We start from the raw sequence: 19,658 nt of genomic DNA, 5'->3' as shown, positions 1-19,658 counted from the left end.
GAGCATGTGTTAAATTAGCCAAAATTAAATGCTTATTAACAGATTAAATAGTATGTATATTAGTACCTTATGTATTTCATATTTACAACTGAACCTGTGAGATGCCATTTTCACCATTTCACACTGAAAGCCACCATGACTCAGAATGAAGAGGTGGCCTGCTCAGGTGCCGAGCTGGAAGGTCAGAAGCAAGATCTGAATCTTGGTTTTGTCAGACTCCAAATCACTGTCTTTTGACTACATAAGAATGCTTCCTAGAGTGTGGTTATTCTATTTTTGTCAATTTTTTAAATTGATAGATAAAATTATACATACTTGTCACTTAGGGTTTGAAGGAAATTTATATTGTAGAGTGACTTTAGCTAACCAGCATCAGCACTACCTCATAGTTACCACTTGTGTGATGAAAACACTTAACAGCTACTCTTTGCATTTAAAGGTTTTTGATATATTATTAGCTATAGTCATCATGTTGTACAATAGTTTTTGAACTTATTCTTTCTATCTAGTTGAAATTTTGTATCCTTTTATTGCCAGCTTTCCCAGTCTCTGATAATTACTATTTGACAAAGTGGGTTTACATGGATGAGAAAAATTGAGAGATGTTGAAATATTCAAATGTAGAAATGAATCTTAGTGACTTTACCTTCATTTATAGCTTGTACACAGGAGTGGCCCAATAAGGGTAGCACTTGGTCAGTGTAAATACATAATCCAGAATTTATAACAGTACCTTAAAGAACATTTATCAATATGTACACATACTTAGTAATGGAAATGATCTAAAAAAATCATGTCTTAATTCAAAAGATAATTAATAGTTAACGTTTATTATTCATTGAAAATGAACTTTCTAAAGCATCAGTAAATTCCGTTTTTAGCTCTGTTTTGAATTGTTGATACCACTGAAGTAATTCTTTTCTTCTTTGAACCTTTTCTTTTAAAACTATAGTTTTCTCTTTTTCTAAAATGGCAGGAAGTTCCTTCCAGTTCTTAATAAAGATGAAGGGAGCACCCCTGGACTTGAGTAACTGCAGAGGAGCATTGTGGTGAACAGAAGAATTTCCACATCTGCCTGCTGTCATCACGTCTTCCACCACAGGAATGGAGCCGTAGGAGCAGGCCTCATATATTCTATAACATTCTGTGTTGACTCCTACTGGGCACAAAGTGAGGTCACTATGAAGCAAAGCATCTTGGTAATTCTTAAGACTTTCATTTGTTTCTCGAGGCTGCCACCTAGAGAACCAGAAAAATAACTGTAGGTTTCATTTTACTAAGCAAATCTTTTATGCAAGAAAATACTTTATCTTTTCATGTCATTTATCAGAAATGGTGAAGACATTATAGGGATGATAGACATAAAAGATATCTAAAATCTTGGCCCAAATACATTTCTTAAAATTATTTAAAAATTTGAACATTTTATTTTATTTTCATCTTTAGTTGTAGATGGGCATGAAATCTTAATTTTATTTATTTTTATGTGGTGCTGGGGATACAAGTTAGTGCCTCACACGTGTGAGGCAAATGCTCCACCACTGAGCTACAACCTCAGCTCCAAAATTTGAACATTTTATAGATGCACATTTAAAATAATCTATTGGGTTAGGGATCTAGCTCAGTTGGTAGAGTGCTTGCCTTGCAAGCACAAGGCCCTGGGTTCTAATCCCCAGCACTGCAAAAAAAAAAAAAAAATAATAATAAAAATGATTAAAATAAAATAAAATAAGATAATCTATTAGTCACTGAAAGATTCCTGAATGAGTATTATTAATTGAATCTCTATTTTCTGAATGCCAAGTCCTCTCTTCCCTCCCTTCTTCTCATGGCATTCTAGTTCTAGTGGTGGACATGGACAGTATGAAGGTCAAGTCAGGCAAGGTACTAAAGCAACTCAGTGAGACCCTGTCTCTAAATAAAATATAAAAAATGGGCTGGGGATGTGGTTTACTGGTGAAGCACCACTGGGTTCAATCCCTGGTACAAAAAAACAAAAAAGTCAAATCAATTAAGTTTTCTAGACTGTGTTAAATGCGGTATGAAAAAATTAAGAGAGAAGCTCTAAGGCGATAGGGTAGCAATCTGAAATTAGCAACTAGGGTATTTCACTGTAGTGGCCTCTGAGCATAGAGTTGGAAGTAAAGGAGCAGCCCATGCAGATCTTGGGAGAGCAGAGTACAGAGCAAGCCAAAATGAAGGCCATGCAACAGTGTGCCTGGTTTATTCCAGGAACAGCTGGAGGCCAGCTGGGAGGCTGAAGAAGAGGAACTGAAGAAGAAAATAGGAGATAAGGTCTGAATGGTCACAGGGGTGTCTCTCATGTAGGGACTGATCAGAGGGTGACATGACCTGATGATGTAGATTTTATCAGCATCAGTCTGGTTGTGGGGTTGAGGATGGACTGTGGGGGAAAAGGGGAGAAGCTGGGCGATCAGTTAGGAATCTAGACTCTTTTCTGTTTTTATTTTCTCAGTGATATTAAAAAAAAAGGGTAATAAAGTAAAAGAGATGGGGAGGAGAGAGCAGGGATGAAACAGTCTTCCAGGAGAGTGGTAGAATGCATGGATAAGGAAAAGGAATGATTGCCGGGTACTTCAGGTTCAAAGTCATATACATAAATCAGATTATGTTCAGTTTGTGGGTGCAGGTATGGAGTAGGCTGAGAGCTGGATTTAATCAGAGTTGGGATTTGCCACTTTAGGGAACTGGGGAGTTGAAGGGATATGTAGTCCTGGCTGATTATAAAATTGTTAGGTATACAATAAAGTAAATGGAGGGGAGTGAAGGACAATAACAAGGTAGCAGGAGCAATGGATTGTCAATTCTAGCTGAATTGTTGGAGTCAGATTATTACAGGGAATGAGGTAAAAATGGTAGAATTTGAGGTCGTTTTGAGGGAATGTGGTATGTGTAACGATAATGTATAAAAAATGACCATGAAAGGAAATGGTTGAGGTCATCTGGGAGCCCAGACCTAGGAGGAAAAGGAGTAAAGGAACTGCAAGATCAAGGTGATGGAAGAACCATCTAACTAGATTTGGAAACCATCACACTAGTGTCAGACAAGGTAAGTGTGTGCCAGAAACTAAACTCCTCAAGGGATTAGGAGGATGAACTCAAGGGCCAGTATATGATTTCAGAGCGTAAAAGTAATCGCAGTTTTGTCTGTTGGCATGAGATTCAAAGTTGGGAGTACTAAGGAGGGAAAGGAGAGAATGGTCTGGATGCATCAATGAGAAGCAGATACCTACTTGACATTGGGCTCAATGGAATGAGAGGAGTTATAAGAGTAATTTTCTTTCTCCCGGAAGCCTTTGTTATTTTACACAGTCTTCATCCACTCCTCTGTATACATATTGGCCCTTGTGGAAAGTGCATTCCTGCCTTCTGACCTTTGCATTTGCCCTTCCCTCTGCCTGAATATTCTTCTCTCAAATATACACAAGGCTCACCCCTTTACCTTCTGTGGGTACGTGCTTAAATGTAACCTTCTAATTAATGACTCCCTTGCTTATGTGAAAACACCAAGTGATCCATCCTCTATAGATAGTTCTCTCTATGCCTCTCTCAGCCTAATTATTTCTCATAATAATTTCTCATCTTCTGTGCTTGTTTCTTCCAAAAATCATGTAAGTGCCAGGAAGGCATAGATTTGGATTGTTTTGTTCACTGTTACATTTATGACAAAACAGTTTCCAGCATACAGCAGTTACTTGATAAGTGTTGAGTGAATATAATGACTACTTTCACGATAGAATGGGGAGTCATGGATTCTAGAAGAGAGTATCTGGTACAATCAAAAAAATAAATTCCTAGATCTAGAAAGACATTTTTAAGGTATTACTTCCTTAATGGATGTGCTTTATATTCTACTTATTTTAAAACTCCATTCATTTATTTAAAAACAACATAAATGATTCCAAAGTTACTTCCTTCAATCCAGGAACATCTGTTTTCTATGTAAAAGATGGAAGAAAGTTAATCTTATTAAGTGTCCCCATGCACATGCATGTATGCACCCATCCAATCACTATTTATCCTAGGTCTACCTTGTTCAAGGCCCTATATTAGAGTAGAAGATTCAAAGAAGAATACATAATCCCTGTCCTCAGGATGGTGTCAGGATCCTGATTATGTAAAGGATACAGCAGGCAACTCTTGGCAAACCAAATTGGTCTGTTGAACGTCTCAGGGAGTTAACCACCTTACTGACATTTACAGTCTCTTGTGCGTCAAATCAGAATAACAGGTATTATTGAGGAAACCCTAAAATGACATTTGCAAATGACAGATATGAGTATTTTTCTTCAAGATGGACTATAGCTATAGGAGAGTCTCCCTATTTTAAATGTATACCACCTAATCTCTTCACAGTTTTAATTACCAATGTATCTTCTTGGGAAAGACTGATATAAATAGAGATAATAATGCTTCAATGGAAACCTTTTGTGCTTGTATATAAAGTTATGCTCAGACTGAAGAACAGAATGGATGAATCAAGTAAACACAGAACTTACTGTTCTCTTGCTGAAATCCAACAAAGCTTATCATTCCCATCTTGTTTCAAAATGTTCATTAGTGCCTGCCTAGATGAATTTTCATAAATAGTTCCTAAGAAATTACATAAATATGGCCTCTCATCATGCAGCATTGACCAACTTGCTTCTACCACAGGAAAATTCCTATATCTAAAAAAATAAGTACATATGAGTTAATATATGACATATAATTGGCAAAAGTTATCATATCCCATCTCCTTAGGTAGCACTATATATAGAAAAGACACTTAAAATAGGATTTCTACATCTAAAGTTGTTAACTTTCTATTCTTACTTCAAAAAAGTCAAGTGACTTGAAAAAAATTCACATTGATATCTCTGAGAAAAATGTCATTGAGGTTTTATGCCTAAAGTTCTTTGTTTTTGATTTTTACTTCTACTATTCACCTACAGTTGTTAGGTTTATTGAATTCAAGAACTTCAAAGCATGACTCATCCACATTCATTATATTCATGATTTAACTAAGGTTTTAGCTAGGTGCTGGGAAGATCACAGAATACTTCTGGTAGGGAGATAGTGATCAAAGGGTGTGAAGTTTCAGCTAACAGGAGGAATAAGATTAAATGTTCTGTCACAGAATGGTGACTATAATAAATAATGCACTGTATATTTCAACATTGCTAAAAGAATAGATTTTTAAATGGTTTAAATGATAAGTATGTGAGCTGATGGATTTGTTATTTAGCCTGAATTAATTGTTCCATATTGTAAACACATATACAGACATCACACTGTACTCCATATATATGTATATTCCATCATTTATAATCATTATTCATTAATAAAAAAGAAAAATGGAAAGATTACATAACATGTCGCTACAGCAAAGAGTTCTGAAAATTAATTCTAAGGACATTTCAAGTAGATTAAAACAAATACAAAAATCTTTTATGCCACATAAGGAAGGCCTACTGCAAGTGAGTCGTTCTTATGGGCATTTGGGGATAACAAGGATCAAACTGTGCCTGAAATATAACCTTCACATGAGAGCAAAGCTTTATAATAACTTGTTACAGTTAGTCTATAATGAGGTTTCCCAACCTCAGCATTATGGATGTTTTTGGGTCAGATAACTCTTTATTCTGGAGGCTGTCCTACACTTTGTGGGATGTTCAGCAGTATCCTTGGGCTCTACCTGTTAGACACCAGTTTTCACAACCACCTCCCGCCAGTTGCAGCAACCAAAATATTTCTAGACCCTGTCAAATGTCTCCTGGCAGGATGGGGGGGTGGGGTGGAGTGGGGAATTGCCCCTGGTTGAGAACTACTGGTCTATAAGAAATATACTAGCCTAGTCCAACAATACCAGAATTACCACAAGTATCCATCTTATGTGAATAGGTTATGCAATGCTACTGTGAAAAAGTAAAGTGTTTAAAAGCATTTTACAAATATGGGTTCTTCTCAAGGGACAGATTTTTTTCAGAGGCTCTTAAATCTGGCTATACTTAACCAAAAATCTACTGAGTCAGAATATTGGAAAAGTAGTTCTGGGAATACGTCTCATTAGCATGCTTTCTTGCTGACATTTGTGCAGCTAACTATACAATATTCCAAGGCTACATCTGGCAACCAGTGACTGAATAATGAATATCTGATTAAAAAATCATGTCCAATAATTTGTCCACTTAACTAATATTTATTGAGTGCCTACTACATAAGGCACTATTTTAGGCACTGCAGACAGAGCAGTGAACAAAAGAGATAACAATACATGTCCTCAGGTTTATGTTCTATTCTAGTGGAAACTTACCTTTTTTGTGTGTGTGTGGTACTGGGGACAGAACCCAGGGGTGCTCCACCACTGAGCTACAGCCCCAGACCTTTTTATTTTTTATTTTGAGACAGGGTCTTACTAAGTTTCCCAGACTGGCCTTGAACTTGTGATTCTCCTGCCTACCCTCCCAAGTAGCTGGGATTACAGGTATGCACTATTGCACCAAAGATGGCAATTACCTCAAAGCTACTTTAATCTTAATTAAAACCTTCAATTAACAGAGAGATAAAAAATGTTTTGTATTTTATAGCTGGAGAAAGACTATATACTGAGAAACATTAGCTATCATTTAATTAATCTTCCCTTTTATGGAAGATATTTGTGCAAATTCAACCAGCCTCAAACCCAAGGGCATGGTGTGCTCTTGATATAAAAATATTTAGCCTTACAAGTAATTTTGTTTTTTCTAGTTAAATAGAGTCTATCATTATTCATTTTTTGCTAAACATCTCTTTAGGGTACTCCTAATAAAACTTGAAGATCCATCCTACATCTCAAAACAAAATAAGCTTATCTATTCTCATAAAAAAATATAATACTCTGAAAACATCATTGTTGTCACTGAAGCATGAGACCATACCCTAATTTTGCCTTTAGGAAAGATTGTCCTTGGCTTCAATGATCCAAGAAAAATTAGATTTATTGTAATTTTATATGATTTATTATAATTTAAAACATTCTTCCTTCCTTTAGGTCTTAGAGTCTAGAAAAGTGTAATCAAGTTTTATACTTACGTTGCTACTCCTAAAGGCCACTGAAAAATATCCACGTTGTTAATCCAGGGGCTGTCATATGTTATGAAAAGCAGCTCCACTACACCTCCATTTCTTTTGAGGAATTGGAGTATCCAGTCATTATCACAATGTTCATTTCCAAGCAAAACCACAGCAAGATGCTGGAGTTTTTGAGTTTTCTTTAAAGTCTGTGCAAAAAATAACCACTGGGTGGCATGAGAGATCTTTGCCTTTTCTCTTCCATTTAAAACAAGCACCACATTACTCACATCAGTGGGGAAGTACCCTGGGACTACAGATGGACCAGTGAGGAAGCTGATGAAAACAACAAATGAAAAACAAGAGACAGACAAAAATAGGATAAAGGTATTTGGTATCAGAAGTTTTAAATCATTTTATATAAAATCTACAATGAACTTTAATCCATATTTCCTCTAGAAATGAAAATTTTACATATTTAATATAATACAAGTTCTTTTAAATAAGTTTAGATGATGGGATATGGTTGAAGATCAATAGGAAGTTTTGGCTGGAGATAGTTCAATTTGCATACAATAATCAGAAGTGTGGGTATCTTTTATTTTGATTCTTTAATCACATTTAAACATTCCATGAAAATTAGACCTCAAAATATAAGGGAAAACAAACCTTTTTTTGTAAAATGATAATCTTATGTAAATTTCAAAGCACACAGAAAAAAAGATTTATACTTACATATCTAGTATCAGAATATGTGTAAATACATATTTACACATATAAATATGTATATCACACACAGGTATATCAGAAATTCCTAGCATCTTTAGAGTTTCATTAACTTTTTCAGTAATTCCCAAACCAAAAGAAATGCCTAACAGTTCTATTTTAAAAAGTAATTAGGTCTTTTCCCCCAACACCCTTACTAGCATTTATTGTTATTTGTATTCTTGATGACTATCATTCTAACTGGAGTCAGATGACATTTCAGTGTAGTTTGTTTTTTTTTTTTTTTGGTTAAACCCAGGGGTGCTTAACTACCGAGTCAAATTTTCAGTCCTTTGAAAATATTTTACATAAAGAAAGGGTCTCACTGAGTTGCTTAGGGTCTTGTTAAGTTGCTGAGGCTGGCTTTGAACTTGGGATCCTCCTGCCTAGCCTCCTGAGCCACAGATTACAGACTGTGCACCACCACACCTGGTTCAATGTAATTTTGATTTGCATTTCCCTAATTGCTAAAGATGTTGTACATTTTTTCACATAATTGTTGGTCTTTTGTATTCTTTTGGGAAGTGTCTGTTTAGTTCATTTGCCCATTTATTGATTGGGTTATTTGTTTTTTAAGTGTTAAGATTTTTGTTATGTATATATTCCAAATATTAATCCCCAATCAGAGAGTAGCTGGCAAAGATTTCCTCTCATTCTGTAAGTTCTCTCTTCACATTCTTAATTGTCTCCTTTGCTTATAAATTATTGGTGGGACTGCAATTTAGTACAACCACTTTGGAAAGCAGTATGGTAATTCCTCAAAAGCCCTGGAATGCAACCACCATATGGCCCATCTATTCTACTCCTGGGTATTTATCCAATGGAAATAAAGCATAGTAGAGTTATATGCGTGCCAGGGTTTATAGCAGTGCAATTCACAACAGTCAAGTTATGGAACCAGCCTAGGTACCCATCAACAGACAAATGGATAAAAAAAAAATGTGGCATATATATACAATGGCAATTTACTCAGCCATAAAGAAGAATGAAATTATGTCATTTGTTGGTAAATGGATGGAACTAGAGACCATCATGCTAAGTGAAATAAGTCACTTAGAATGGTCAAATGTTTTTTATCATATTTGGAAGCTAGAGAAGGAGAAAAAAAGAAAGGAATTTTAAAAAGGTAGGGAAATCTCATGAAAATTGAAGGAAGAATAATAGAGTAGAGGAAGGGGTTTGAGCAGAAGGGAAAAAGGGAGGGCATAGGAAGTACTGGGGAAGAAAATCTATTAAATTATGCTATGTCCACATACAAACATGCCACAAAGAATCCCACATATATAATGATAATTCATCATCATCATCATCATCATCATCATCATCATAACAATAGAAGAGAGATCAGTAGAGTGTAGCAAGTGGATCGGGGGAGGGAAAGGGAAGGTACTAGGGAATGAGATTGATCAAATTATGTCATGTACATGTACTACGGCATAGTGAATCCCACGATTATGCATAATTATAATACACCAAGAAAATATAAATTTAAAAAAGATTATGAAAAAAATTGATTAGGTCAAGTGACAATATACTTTTCCTAACAGTTTAGAAGTCATTTAAAAAATAACACATAAATTGGAATAAAAAATAATATTCCTTTTTCATTCTTAACTAATCACAAATACTTAATAATGGGATGTGTGCATCTGAGTCATGCACAACTTCTCAAATCCTGGAATCAAAATGATACTGCCACTTTCATTTTTTGTTTACCCTGATTTTTATGTGGTACTTTCATTTAATTGTAGCAACCATGGGAAACCCAGCTTCACAAAGGTGAAACATCATTAAAATAAATATAGATTAATCTAGGGTTTATACCGTGAACCACCTTCAGCTAGTAGTTAGCATGGTGTCTGACAGATGTCAAATGTTGTTGTGTTTCCTTGTCTCTGTATACAGCCTGGGAATCACAGATAGAGGTAATAAATTTTTAAGGGAAAAGAAAAAAGACTGCATAAGATTCAGGTAGTTGGGTGGGTATATGTGTTTTGTTGGGAGGTCAGTCAAACTGCAGTGGGTTGAGAAGTTGGAACTGGAGACTGTGAGTGTAGACAACTATTTTTAAAGTTTGGATGGGACAGTAAGAAAGAAACAGTAAAAAGTGGAGTGAAAAGTAGAGAATAAAGGAGAGCAAGAAAGTAACTGACCAAGCAAGGTCCTGGAAGAGGCAGATGGGATGTAGAAGTGAGGTGAACTAGGAAAGATCACCTCATTGTTTGAGAGCTCAGGAAAGAGTAAGGATGGGTGAGTGATGAGGTAGAGAGTAGGTGAACGCTACAGCAGTTAGTAAAGGGAGATGATGATGGATGCCTCAATTATTGTGATGAAGCTGAAGGCAGGACTGTCTGCTTAGAATGAGGGCAGACAGGTGTTAAGCAGTGCGCTAGCAGAGTGGACAAAATTTCAGTTCACATCTGGTCTGCCTGCACCCAGTTGTTTCCTTCAAACAATTTTTTCACATGGCTGTTAGAGAATTAAAAAAAAAAATCTGCTTTCAGGTTTTGCTGACAAACTAGATATTTTAGTATTAGGAAAAGCTATGAAAAGCACTGCTGGGAACATGAAGTTACCATTTGTGGTTCTAAGAAGTGCATAACCAATTTATAAATAAGTGTACTACCACCTTCAGCTACTGGTTTATGAAGTTTGAGAAGAAACATTCACACACATTTCCATAGACTAGGGAGGATGAAAAGGGAAACAGGACACTAGGAGGGACTTAGTAATTATTTGGTTGAGAATAAATTACTTTATTGCTAGGTCTCTAGTTATTTAATATTTTAAATTTTGAAGAATTATACATTGTTTGCCATATATACATTTTCTAAAGCTAGGTAGCAATGATATTTTGGCAGTAATATGACTGACAATTTATAGCAAGAAACTATAAACAAGAACTGTGGAAAGCTGGGTATGGTGGCTCATGCCTGTAATCCCAGACGCTTGGGAGGCTAAGGCAGAAGGATTGAGAGTTCAAAGCCAGCCCCAGCAAAAGCAAGGTGCTAAGCAACTCAGTGAAACCCTGTCTCTAAATAAAATACAAAATAGGGCTGGGGATATGGCTCAGAGGATGGAGTGCCCCTAAGTTCAATCTTGGTCATCCCCCCGCCAAAAAAAAAAAAAAAAAAAAAAGAACTGTGGAAAACCAATTTGTCTTTTCTTGTAATGAACAGAAGAAAGACTGTATCTTGGGATCTGGATGTTCTAAAATTGTTAAGCATAGATATAAAGTGATAATGGGAGTCAGGACTATAGCTCTGGCTGTAAATACTGTCATGCTGTGATAATCAGAATTCATGCTTAGTTGGATTTACCTGATGCCACAGAATCCTATTGGAACTAAGGCGAAAAATTATTACCTGAGGAATGATATGAGAAAGACCTTTGTCTAATGGGGAGTGCCTTTGTCTTAAGTAATATGTATTCTTCTGAGTGAGGACTTACTTGCCCTGGAGTTGAGGCCTAATTTAAGAGACATGTCATCTGATGACTGATTAAAAGACTGGCATTTCTGCTATTCAAACAGTTTTTGGGTATTAGAAGTTATTTACTTGCTGTTCTAACTGTCTATCCAAAAACTCTTTTTTTTAGGTAAGGATGATTAACCTACAAAAATTACTGCTTTCATTCAGATTACTTGATTCATTATAGGACAAACTGTTTTGAAGAGAAAATAATATACCACTATCCTATATGAATCAGTTTTACCTTTTCAAAGACAGCTAAGTTCTTATTCCTTTTGGTTTTAAAAATCTGTTTTCTACCTTGTTTCTATCTATATCTACTAATATTTAGGCAGTGTACCTGCAGCTAAGTGCAGTTTTAGTCTCCTAAGAATATAAAACCTCCTAAATATATCACTAAGAGATTAATTTGTATTATAGTATCACATTAGATTTAGGGAGGAAAAGGTATTTTTTCTTTTAAAATTGGCTTTATCATAATTTTTTAGTGAGGAATACTTCTTTATGGCCCTTCACTTTTTATAAAATAATTATGAATACAATAAATAATAAAATAGCAACAAGACTTCTATAGTGATTACTACATGCCATATACTATTCTAAGCACTGTACATTTATTAATGCATTTAATATTTAAAGCAATCCTGTGAAATAAGAACTTTTTTGCCATATTATAATCTGGAGGAAACTCAGGCACAGAGAGTTAAGAAACTTGCTTGAGATCAGACATTTAAGTACTAGAACTGCAATTCGAACTGCAATAGTCTGGTTTCAGAGGTTGTACTCTTAACTCAGCTACATTGCTATACTGCCCAAAGGTGTCAAGGGCTTCACTGGGCTAACCAGGAGTTCAGTTTGCCCCGCATGTGTTCAGATGCTGAGCACAGACTATGTATGCTGTTACTGACTCATATGATGAGTAAGGAGTCATATCAGAAGATAAGGAGTTTCTTATCTTCTGAAACACATAAATTGGAAGAACTACCCATAATTAAGTCCAGTGCTTTGATTCCATGTTTAATCAAATAACCCTCAAGGTATCACCTGTAGCCTGCCTGTATAGAAAGAAATATGTCAGTGAAGCCAATACAAGCAAGTTGCCTGACTGATAGATCCCTTCCCTTTTGAGTTATTTACTTGGTCTTCTAGGTTGCATTCTTGGGATTTATGAGTTGATAAGAATTAGCATTCCTGAGCCTCAAGAACTTGAGAACACTGTTAATATCTTTATACTATTGCCTGAGAACTGTAATGAGTCTAAAATTAAATGACATAAACTCTAAATGTAAATATTTATTTAAACAAAACATATTTTACTTATTTAAAACAAATATCCTGGTACTTCGAAACTCTTCCAATATCTTCAAGGTGAGTCATTACTTTTGATTCATTTTTGGTCAACTAAGGATGGTGAATGTGTTCAAGCATTTAAGTTAGTACTCACATAACCTTATTCAATTCAAAACTTATAATTCCACAAAGCTTCATTAATTTTGGATAAATGACATATGCTACTTTTCATAAGCCTAAAACTTTAAAAAGTTGCCTTAAAAAAATTGGTACAATAGTGAACCTTCTTGAATATACAGTTCTCTTAAATCCTAAGAGAAAATAGCATTGTTCTTTGATGATACCATAAAATCCTGCATAAAAATTTCAAAAGGGAGGGGTAGGTTGGGTTTTCTTTTGAGAGTTATTGTTGTTTGCTTAATCCTTTGCTACCATTGCAGTAATACCATATTCTTTTAAGCTTAAAGATACTAATTCTTTGAGAATTTTTCTGAAAATTCTATATATTATAGCTAGAACTACTAGACTTCTATGCCTAATCCATGGTTTCTTTTTGTTTTGTTTTCTTTTTTTTTTCGTGCTTCTAGTGATCAAACTCGGGTCCTCAAAAGGCAAGCATTCTACCACTGACCTTTTCAGACACCAAATATTAGATTACACATATTACACATAAAAATCATTTACACCAAATATTAGATTACACATATTACACATAAAAATCATTTACACCAAATATTAGATTACACATAAAAATCATTTACTTTCCAACATCCAAATCCTAGTATTAAGTTCAGAACTGTGTTTAAGATTTTGGAATGGAATTAGAGCAACAGAAGCCTGAAGATGAAAGAAAAAAATAATACTTATCAATGATGATTTTTAAAAATTGGTTTAATTTTCAAATACGATTACTTTGAGAAGACAGAATGAAACTGCTTTTCAAGTATGTATAAAGTAAATAAAGAATAAGAACAGCAGTAAAATTCAAATGAAATTAAGCCTAACTGTAGCTTTTCCTTTCCTAATTTCAGTGGGAAAGAAATGAAATTTTAATAGAAATTAGAAAATATGGTTCATATTTTTCACTCTAATAATACAATTGTTACATGAAATAAGCATTTTAAAATACTTTTATTTTTTATTTCATTAAGAAAGCAAAATCTAATAAAAATAGCATTTTCATGATAAATTATAATTTTTTATAATTTTTCTAAATAAAATTATCTTAATTCTAGTCAAAATATTCAGAAAATATGCAGTTATAGATAAGGATTTTATAAAAATATAATCTAAAAAAGTATTAAAAATACACTGGCTTTATTGAATGTAAAAGGAAGATTTCTAAGTATTGCTGAAAATTAGTAATCTATACCATTAAATATGACAACTCATACATGCAGTATGTTTTAATTAATAAAAATTTCAAAAGTGATAGCAAGAGCTTTAATACCACCTGAATATTATAAAAAGTAAACATGACTATTATATGAAGAAAAAATGAAAATATTTTGAGGTTTACATATTACTCCCCCAAATATGGAATATTAAATGTTCATCATCAGACAAATGTTACAAAATATATGGCATAAACTTTTTCACATAATCTGATACAACAGACATATAATTCCAAAAAAAAGGTATTTTTTAACATCCAATTTCAAAGGTCAATGTTCAAATCAGCTTTAATTATGAATACTTATGATAAGATTTCTCCATTTTTCACATGGAAGTGAAATGGAAGTGTTCTATAAAAATATACTTTTCTTTTAGTATTTATATAAACTATTGTACAGTAGCACAACAAAGGTCAAAGTTGCACAACTAATACCTGTAATGTGTGTTTCCCACAATTGACTTTCCTTCTCTCCACTGAGCGGTCACATCAGTGGGCTCAAGCAAGCCTTCAAAAATATGCTCCCAAAGATACAAACCTGGCAATTAAAAATAAATAAATAAACATAAAACATTTACTCTCTTTTATACTCTAGTGTGTGAGAAAAGTTTATGTTCTGTTCCTTTGTATCTTTGACTATGAAACCAGAATCTTCCCCCTTTTGGTTGGCTGGCAGGCAGTGCTACCACCAAGCAAATGCCCACAATTGTCTACGGGCAACTAATGTATGATAGAGACAACTCAGAAGCTGTCAGTGTAAAATGTGGCTAACTATGGGTTATATGAAAGACAATAACCTCCCTTCGTCTAACCCCTAGTATTTGAGAAACCTCTAGTATCACTGGTTCCCAATTACTTATCTTACTTTGAAATGAAATGTATTAACATTACAAAGTAAACTATCATATGATCAGAACTGGTTTTTATGTTATAATAAACTGGGGGGATTAAACTATTTTGTTCAGACACAACCAGAAGAGCTCATACATACACAATTCAATACGTCAAGAGGATTTTACCTCCTCTTCACTTGAACACACTTCCCTGACTGCATGATGCCCTTTGCAGACAAATGCCACTTCATCTTTTCTCCTTAGGGTAGTCCCTGAAGTTTTATCATGATTTCATCTGAATGAAAGCTTTAAAAGTAAAAGAGAATAGCATCACACAATGAGGTAATGTGGAGACCATACAACAACTTTGGGAACCTTATTGTGGTTATGCTGAAAGATGTGTTTTGTTCCATTTTCATTATACTCTGTCTCATTAAAGGACACCCAAACAACCAAAACCAATAAATATGGGTAAGGATGTGAGGAGAAAGGTTCATTCATACATTGTGGTGGGACTGCAAATTGGTGTGACCACTATGGAAAGGAGTATGGAGATTCCTCAGAATATTTGGAATGGAACCACCATTTGACTCAGTTATCCCACTCCTTTGTATATACTCCAAAGACTTAAAATCAACATACTACAGTGACACAGTCACATCAAAGTTTATAGCAGCTCAATTCAGGTTTGAGTCATATGAAGCTAAAAGTTAAGGAATATGGGTAGTATCTAGAAACTGTGAAAGGGAATGAAATAGATTTTTTCCTCTAGAGTCTCCAAAAGTAACACAGCTTTGCATAGTAAAAATCTGTTAAGAGATAATGTCAATTAAAACTATAATGGGGATGTGGAGATTTAATGGAAGAAATCAATATTAGAAAGATTTTTTTTTTTTTAAATCACTAGATCTTGGTTGATTTAGAGGCCTGCTTCTGGTGTCTAAAATTTAAAGGTCAGTAGTGGTCTTCGAGGATGCATACTTGTATGTAAGTATGAAGAACTTATGAAACACAATGAGCCAGACACTATACTCTGTTCACTTTCCTCTCATCTGGTACTTTTTATATCCATATCCTTTATCTTAATAAATCCAACCTACATTGAAAGGCCAAATAAAGGCCCTTGTATTTCATCAAATCCTTTCTAACTATTGTATCCATAACCGAAGGCTTTGTTTTCTAATTGAGCATAATATATATCCTGGGGCACTAGACTCTTACAATACACAGAGAAAAAATACTTCTATGAGCAATTAAGTTTAATCAACTATATACTATATCTGCTTATTGGACATTTACAGTGAAGAGTATCATATTGAAAGCTTTGACAAAAGCTTGAAATGAAGAACCTTATTTAACTTTTTCTGTTCAGCATTTTTCAAACTTGTTAGGCTATTAAGGGCAGGGTCACACCAGATATATATATATATATATATATATATATATATATATATATATATATATATATCTTATATATTAAGTGTCCAATAAATAATGAGAATTCAGGCTGACATTACATTTCAATATAATGATTCTATATACTCTGCTCTTTGTAGCTACAAATGAAGGTGTGTTCTGCTAAGAACCAATGATGGAGAATATATATGTGTGTAGTTGTGTGTGGGTGTGTGTATGTGTGTATGTATGTGTTTACACAGATGTTATTTAATGGCAAGGAGAATGAAATACTAACAAAATGAAAGACATGCATGATTCCTTAATGAACAATGATGAATAAATTCAATTAAAGTGAATTTAATAACAGTAAAGTTAATTTTATAATGCTTTTTTTTTTTTTTGGTGCTGGGGATTGAACCTAGGTGTACTTTACTACTGAGCTACATCCCCAGATCTTTTTTAAATTTTGAGACAGGGTCTTGCTAAGTTGCTGAAGCTGGCCTTGATCTTGTGATCCTCCTGCAGTCTCCTGAATTGCTGGGATTACAGATGCATGCCAACACAACTGAATTTATAATGCTTTTTATATGTCTTTGCTCTATATGTTAACTTACCAATGGCAGCTTTGCCCCAGATTTGTACATGGGGGTCTGTTTTTCCTCCCTTTGTAGATTTATTTAATATTTGAAGGCTAGTTTTAACTCTGTGTTGTTGCTCATTTTTTTCATCTTCTTCCCAAGGATTCCATTCTTCACTCCCCAGGGTAGATTGTTCTGTTTTAAAAAGAGTAACAGTGCTTAACAGTAAGGTGTAACTGAAGTTGTAGATAAATTCAAGTTTTATAAATTAGATGTTAGAATTTTAATTTCATCCTAAATTCAATTTTTTCAGAGAGATGAGGCAACTGAAATTGAATTGGTTAAACACAATTTAAAACAAGTAATCAGTAGCTTAATGAACAATTAATTGAACCATTAATCTGAAAGATTTTACAAATAAAATGTTAATGTGAGACAAGTATCTCAACCAAAACAAAACCTTTAAAATAATGGAATAATATGTATCAATTTACATGTTTAACTTTCCCGATTTTTTATATAAAGATAACTATATGAATAATGCAGATGTAGTGTTCATCTGTTTTGGATACTATTGTGCAAAATTCTGAATAAAAGGAGAGATACTGCTGAGTTGGATCCTAATATAACTAACAATACAGGACAGGGGACCAGAACTTGTAGGTAAAGTGCAGCGGCAATCCGAAGTCACTGCATGATTAGAGAAGACTCTGAATATGGACATAGATGTTTTAGACCCAGTGGTCCTCTTGCAGCATTCTCACAAATCCTGGCAGTTGAGCCCGTCTTGGATATTATTTAAACGTGTTTTAAAGGGAGTCCGAGCTTGTCAGCCTCGGGGTGGGAAGTAGGGGCGGCCAGTGATATCCGGACAAAGATAAGGAGGCCTGGTAAAGCAGGCTGAAGGAGAAAAAGCGCACCCTGGGCCTTGGGAGGAATCCCGGACCTGCGGGCAGGGAGCCAGGGAGCCCGGGAACCCGGGACCCCCGGAGCCCCGCTTCCAGGCGCGCGGCGACAAAGGGGACTCTGCCTCAGTCCTACCTCGGCCGCGCCTCTCCCGCGCTGGAGCCGCCCCCTTCCTGAGGCCCCGAGAGGTAGCAGTCGGCACTCGGCTGCGGCGCCCGAAGAAGACGAGGTAGGCGGCGTAGAGAGAGAAGAGGCAGTACAGGGCGATGAGAAACGAGCAGAACCGCTTCCGCGTCAGCCTCATCCCACTCAGTCTTCCGGTCAGGCCGCCGCGGCCACAGAGCCGCGCGGGGAGAGAAGCCAAAACGCCTAGCCGTGGTCCTGGCAGCGCCAGGAGCAGGCCCAGGCCAGCCAGCAGGGAGTCATCCGAACAGTCCTCGGCCACGGCCCCCACGCCCCGCCCAAGCCCCGCCCAAGCCCCGCCCACGAGGCAGTCGCGGAATGGGCCCCGCCCTCTGCCCCGCCCACTACGCTGGTCCCGCCTACCTCCCGGTCTCCTCCTCCTCAGGAGTGCGGAGGTTCTGCCTGTTTTAGAACCTAGAATAGCGATTGAAGGAGGCGGTGCTTAGTGGGACCGGGTGGGAGCCTCAGACTTCAGTGTTGCCCTCACTTCATCTTTCAACCCTGGCCATTTGTATGTAAAGACTTCGGAAAACAGCAGCACCTGCCATGGCCGTGAAGGCCACATGAAGGCACAGACCTTGTAATTGTTTGTTCAACACAAAATCCCCAGCACCTAGGACAGGGACTGCTACGTTGATAGATGAGTGAATATAAATATTGTTTTTAAAAATAAATAGGTGATGATGGTTGCACAATATCCTGAATGTAACGAATGACCCTCAACAGTATGTTTGGAAATTATTCGAATGGTGAACTTGTTTATATACACCTTACCACAATAAAAACATTTAAAATTTTATTACTGTGAAATGAGTTGAATGCACCACAGGAATGCAAATAGAAGCTGTAAAATGGAATGTTGGCAATAAACTCTCTAAGACAAACTTTGAAAGTTGCGTCCTTTTCAGTTGCGTCTGGCATTTCAGTTCAAAAGTCTAGCAGAATTGGCAGACAGAAAATTTGTAGGACAGAACTATGGAGTTGCTGTGTATTGACTGGTTCAGTTTTCTATTATGATGCACAGTCCTCTTAACAATTTTGAATAGTTTTCCCCCTCCTCTTTAGCAAAAACTTACATTTCCTGAATATTTTGCTCTTGAGGTTAAGTTCTCTGACTTCCAAGTGACAACTAGATAATTGATAAAGAGAATTCTATGGAGGGAAATTTAGATCTAGAAGGTGAGGTGACAGGCCAAAAGTGTTTACTTTGTTCATGACTCAACTGGGACTAGAATTCCTTGGTCTAGTCTCAGTTCTTTATTCTTGCCACTGAGTAGTATTATCTGACTTTATTTAACTTTGTTGAATTTACCATGCTTTTTTTTTTTTTTTTTTTTTTTTTGGTACTGGGGATTGACCCTAGGGAACTTAACCACTGACCCACATCCCCTGCCCTTTATATTTTTTATTTTGAGACAGGGTCTTGCTAAGTTGCTTAGGGCCTTGCTAAATTGCTGAGATTTGAACTTGTAATCCTCCCGCCTCAGCCTCCCAAGTTGCTGGCTAGTCACATATTTTAATTATCTGATTTGACCATGAATAATATTGTTTCTTCTTCCAAGTTAAAATATTATCAAAGGACAAAACTGTGCTGTTGTTAAGGATATTAAAACAATGTACTTCTGAAGGCAGTTCCAAGGGAATCCCCCAATGTTTTGAGCACAAACATTATGGTGATGATGATGATATGGAATAACCACATATATCTGTTAAAGACTGTAGAACTCCTAACCTCCAAGGTGATGGTATTAGGAAGAGGATCTTTGGGAGATGATTAGGTCACGAGGAT

General features: G+C 35.8%; 1 protein-coding gene across 1 annotated transcript; it reads right to left on the bottom strand.

Annotated features, from left to right (window-relative positions):
* Positions 1–809: 809 nt before the first annotated feature.
* Rxylt1 (ribitol xylosyltransferase 1) lies at positions 810–18,137 on the bottom strand. Its single transcript, XM_047549904.1, has 6 exons — positions 17,822–18,137; positions 16,817–16,975; positions 14,407–14,509; positions 7,075–7,389; positions 4,521–4,691; positions 810–1,239 (listed from the first exon to the last, which is right to left on the bottom strand). Exons 1-6 carry the CDS (start codon positions 17,988–17,990, stop codon positions 822–824), a joined length of 1,335 nt encoding a protein of 444 aa, XP_047405860.1. The 5' UTR covers positions 17,991–18,137; the 3' UTR covers positions 810–821.
* Positions 18,138–19,658: the final 1,521 nt, after the last annotated feature.

This window comes from Sciurus carolinensis, chromosome 4 (genome assembly GCF_902686445.1).
Source record: "Sciurus carolinensis chromosome 4, mSciCar1.2, whole genome shotgun sequence".
Classification (NCBI taxonomy): Eukaryota; Metazoa; Chordata; class Mammalia; order Rodentia; family Sciuridae; genus Sciurus; species Sciurus carolinensis.
This window is presented reverse-complemented; position numbering and strand designations above follow the sequence as displayed.

What these genes read in the sequence shown, in the direction of transcription:
- Rxylt1 (XM_047549904.1), bottom strand. Translation starts at nt 17,990, where the DNA reads ATGAGGCTGACGCGGAAGCGGTTCTGCTCGTTTCTCATCGCCCTGTAC. An exon ending in GCGGGAGAGGCGCGGCCGAG is followed by an intron (nt 16,976 to 17,821) that starts GTAGGACTGAGG and finishes TTTTTAAAACAG; the next exon opens with AACAATCTACCCTGGGGAGT. An exon ending in GTGGGAAACACACATTACAG is followed by an intron (nt 7,390 to 14,406) that starts GTATTAGTTGTG and finishes TGTTTTCATCAG; the next exon opens with CTTCCTCACTGGTCCATCTG.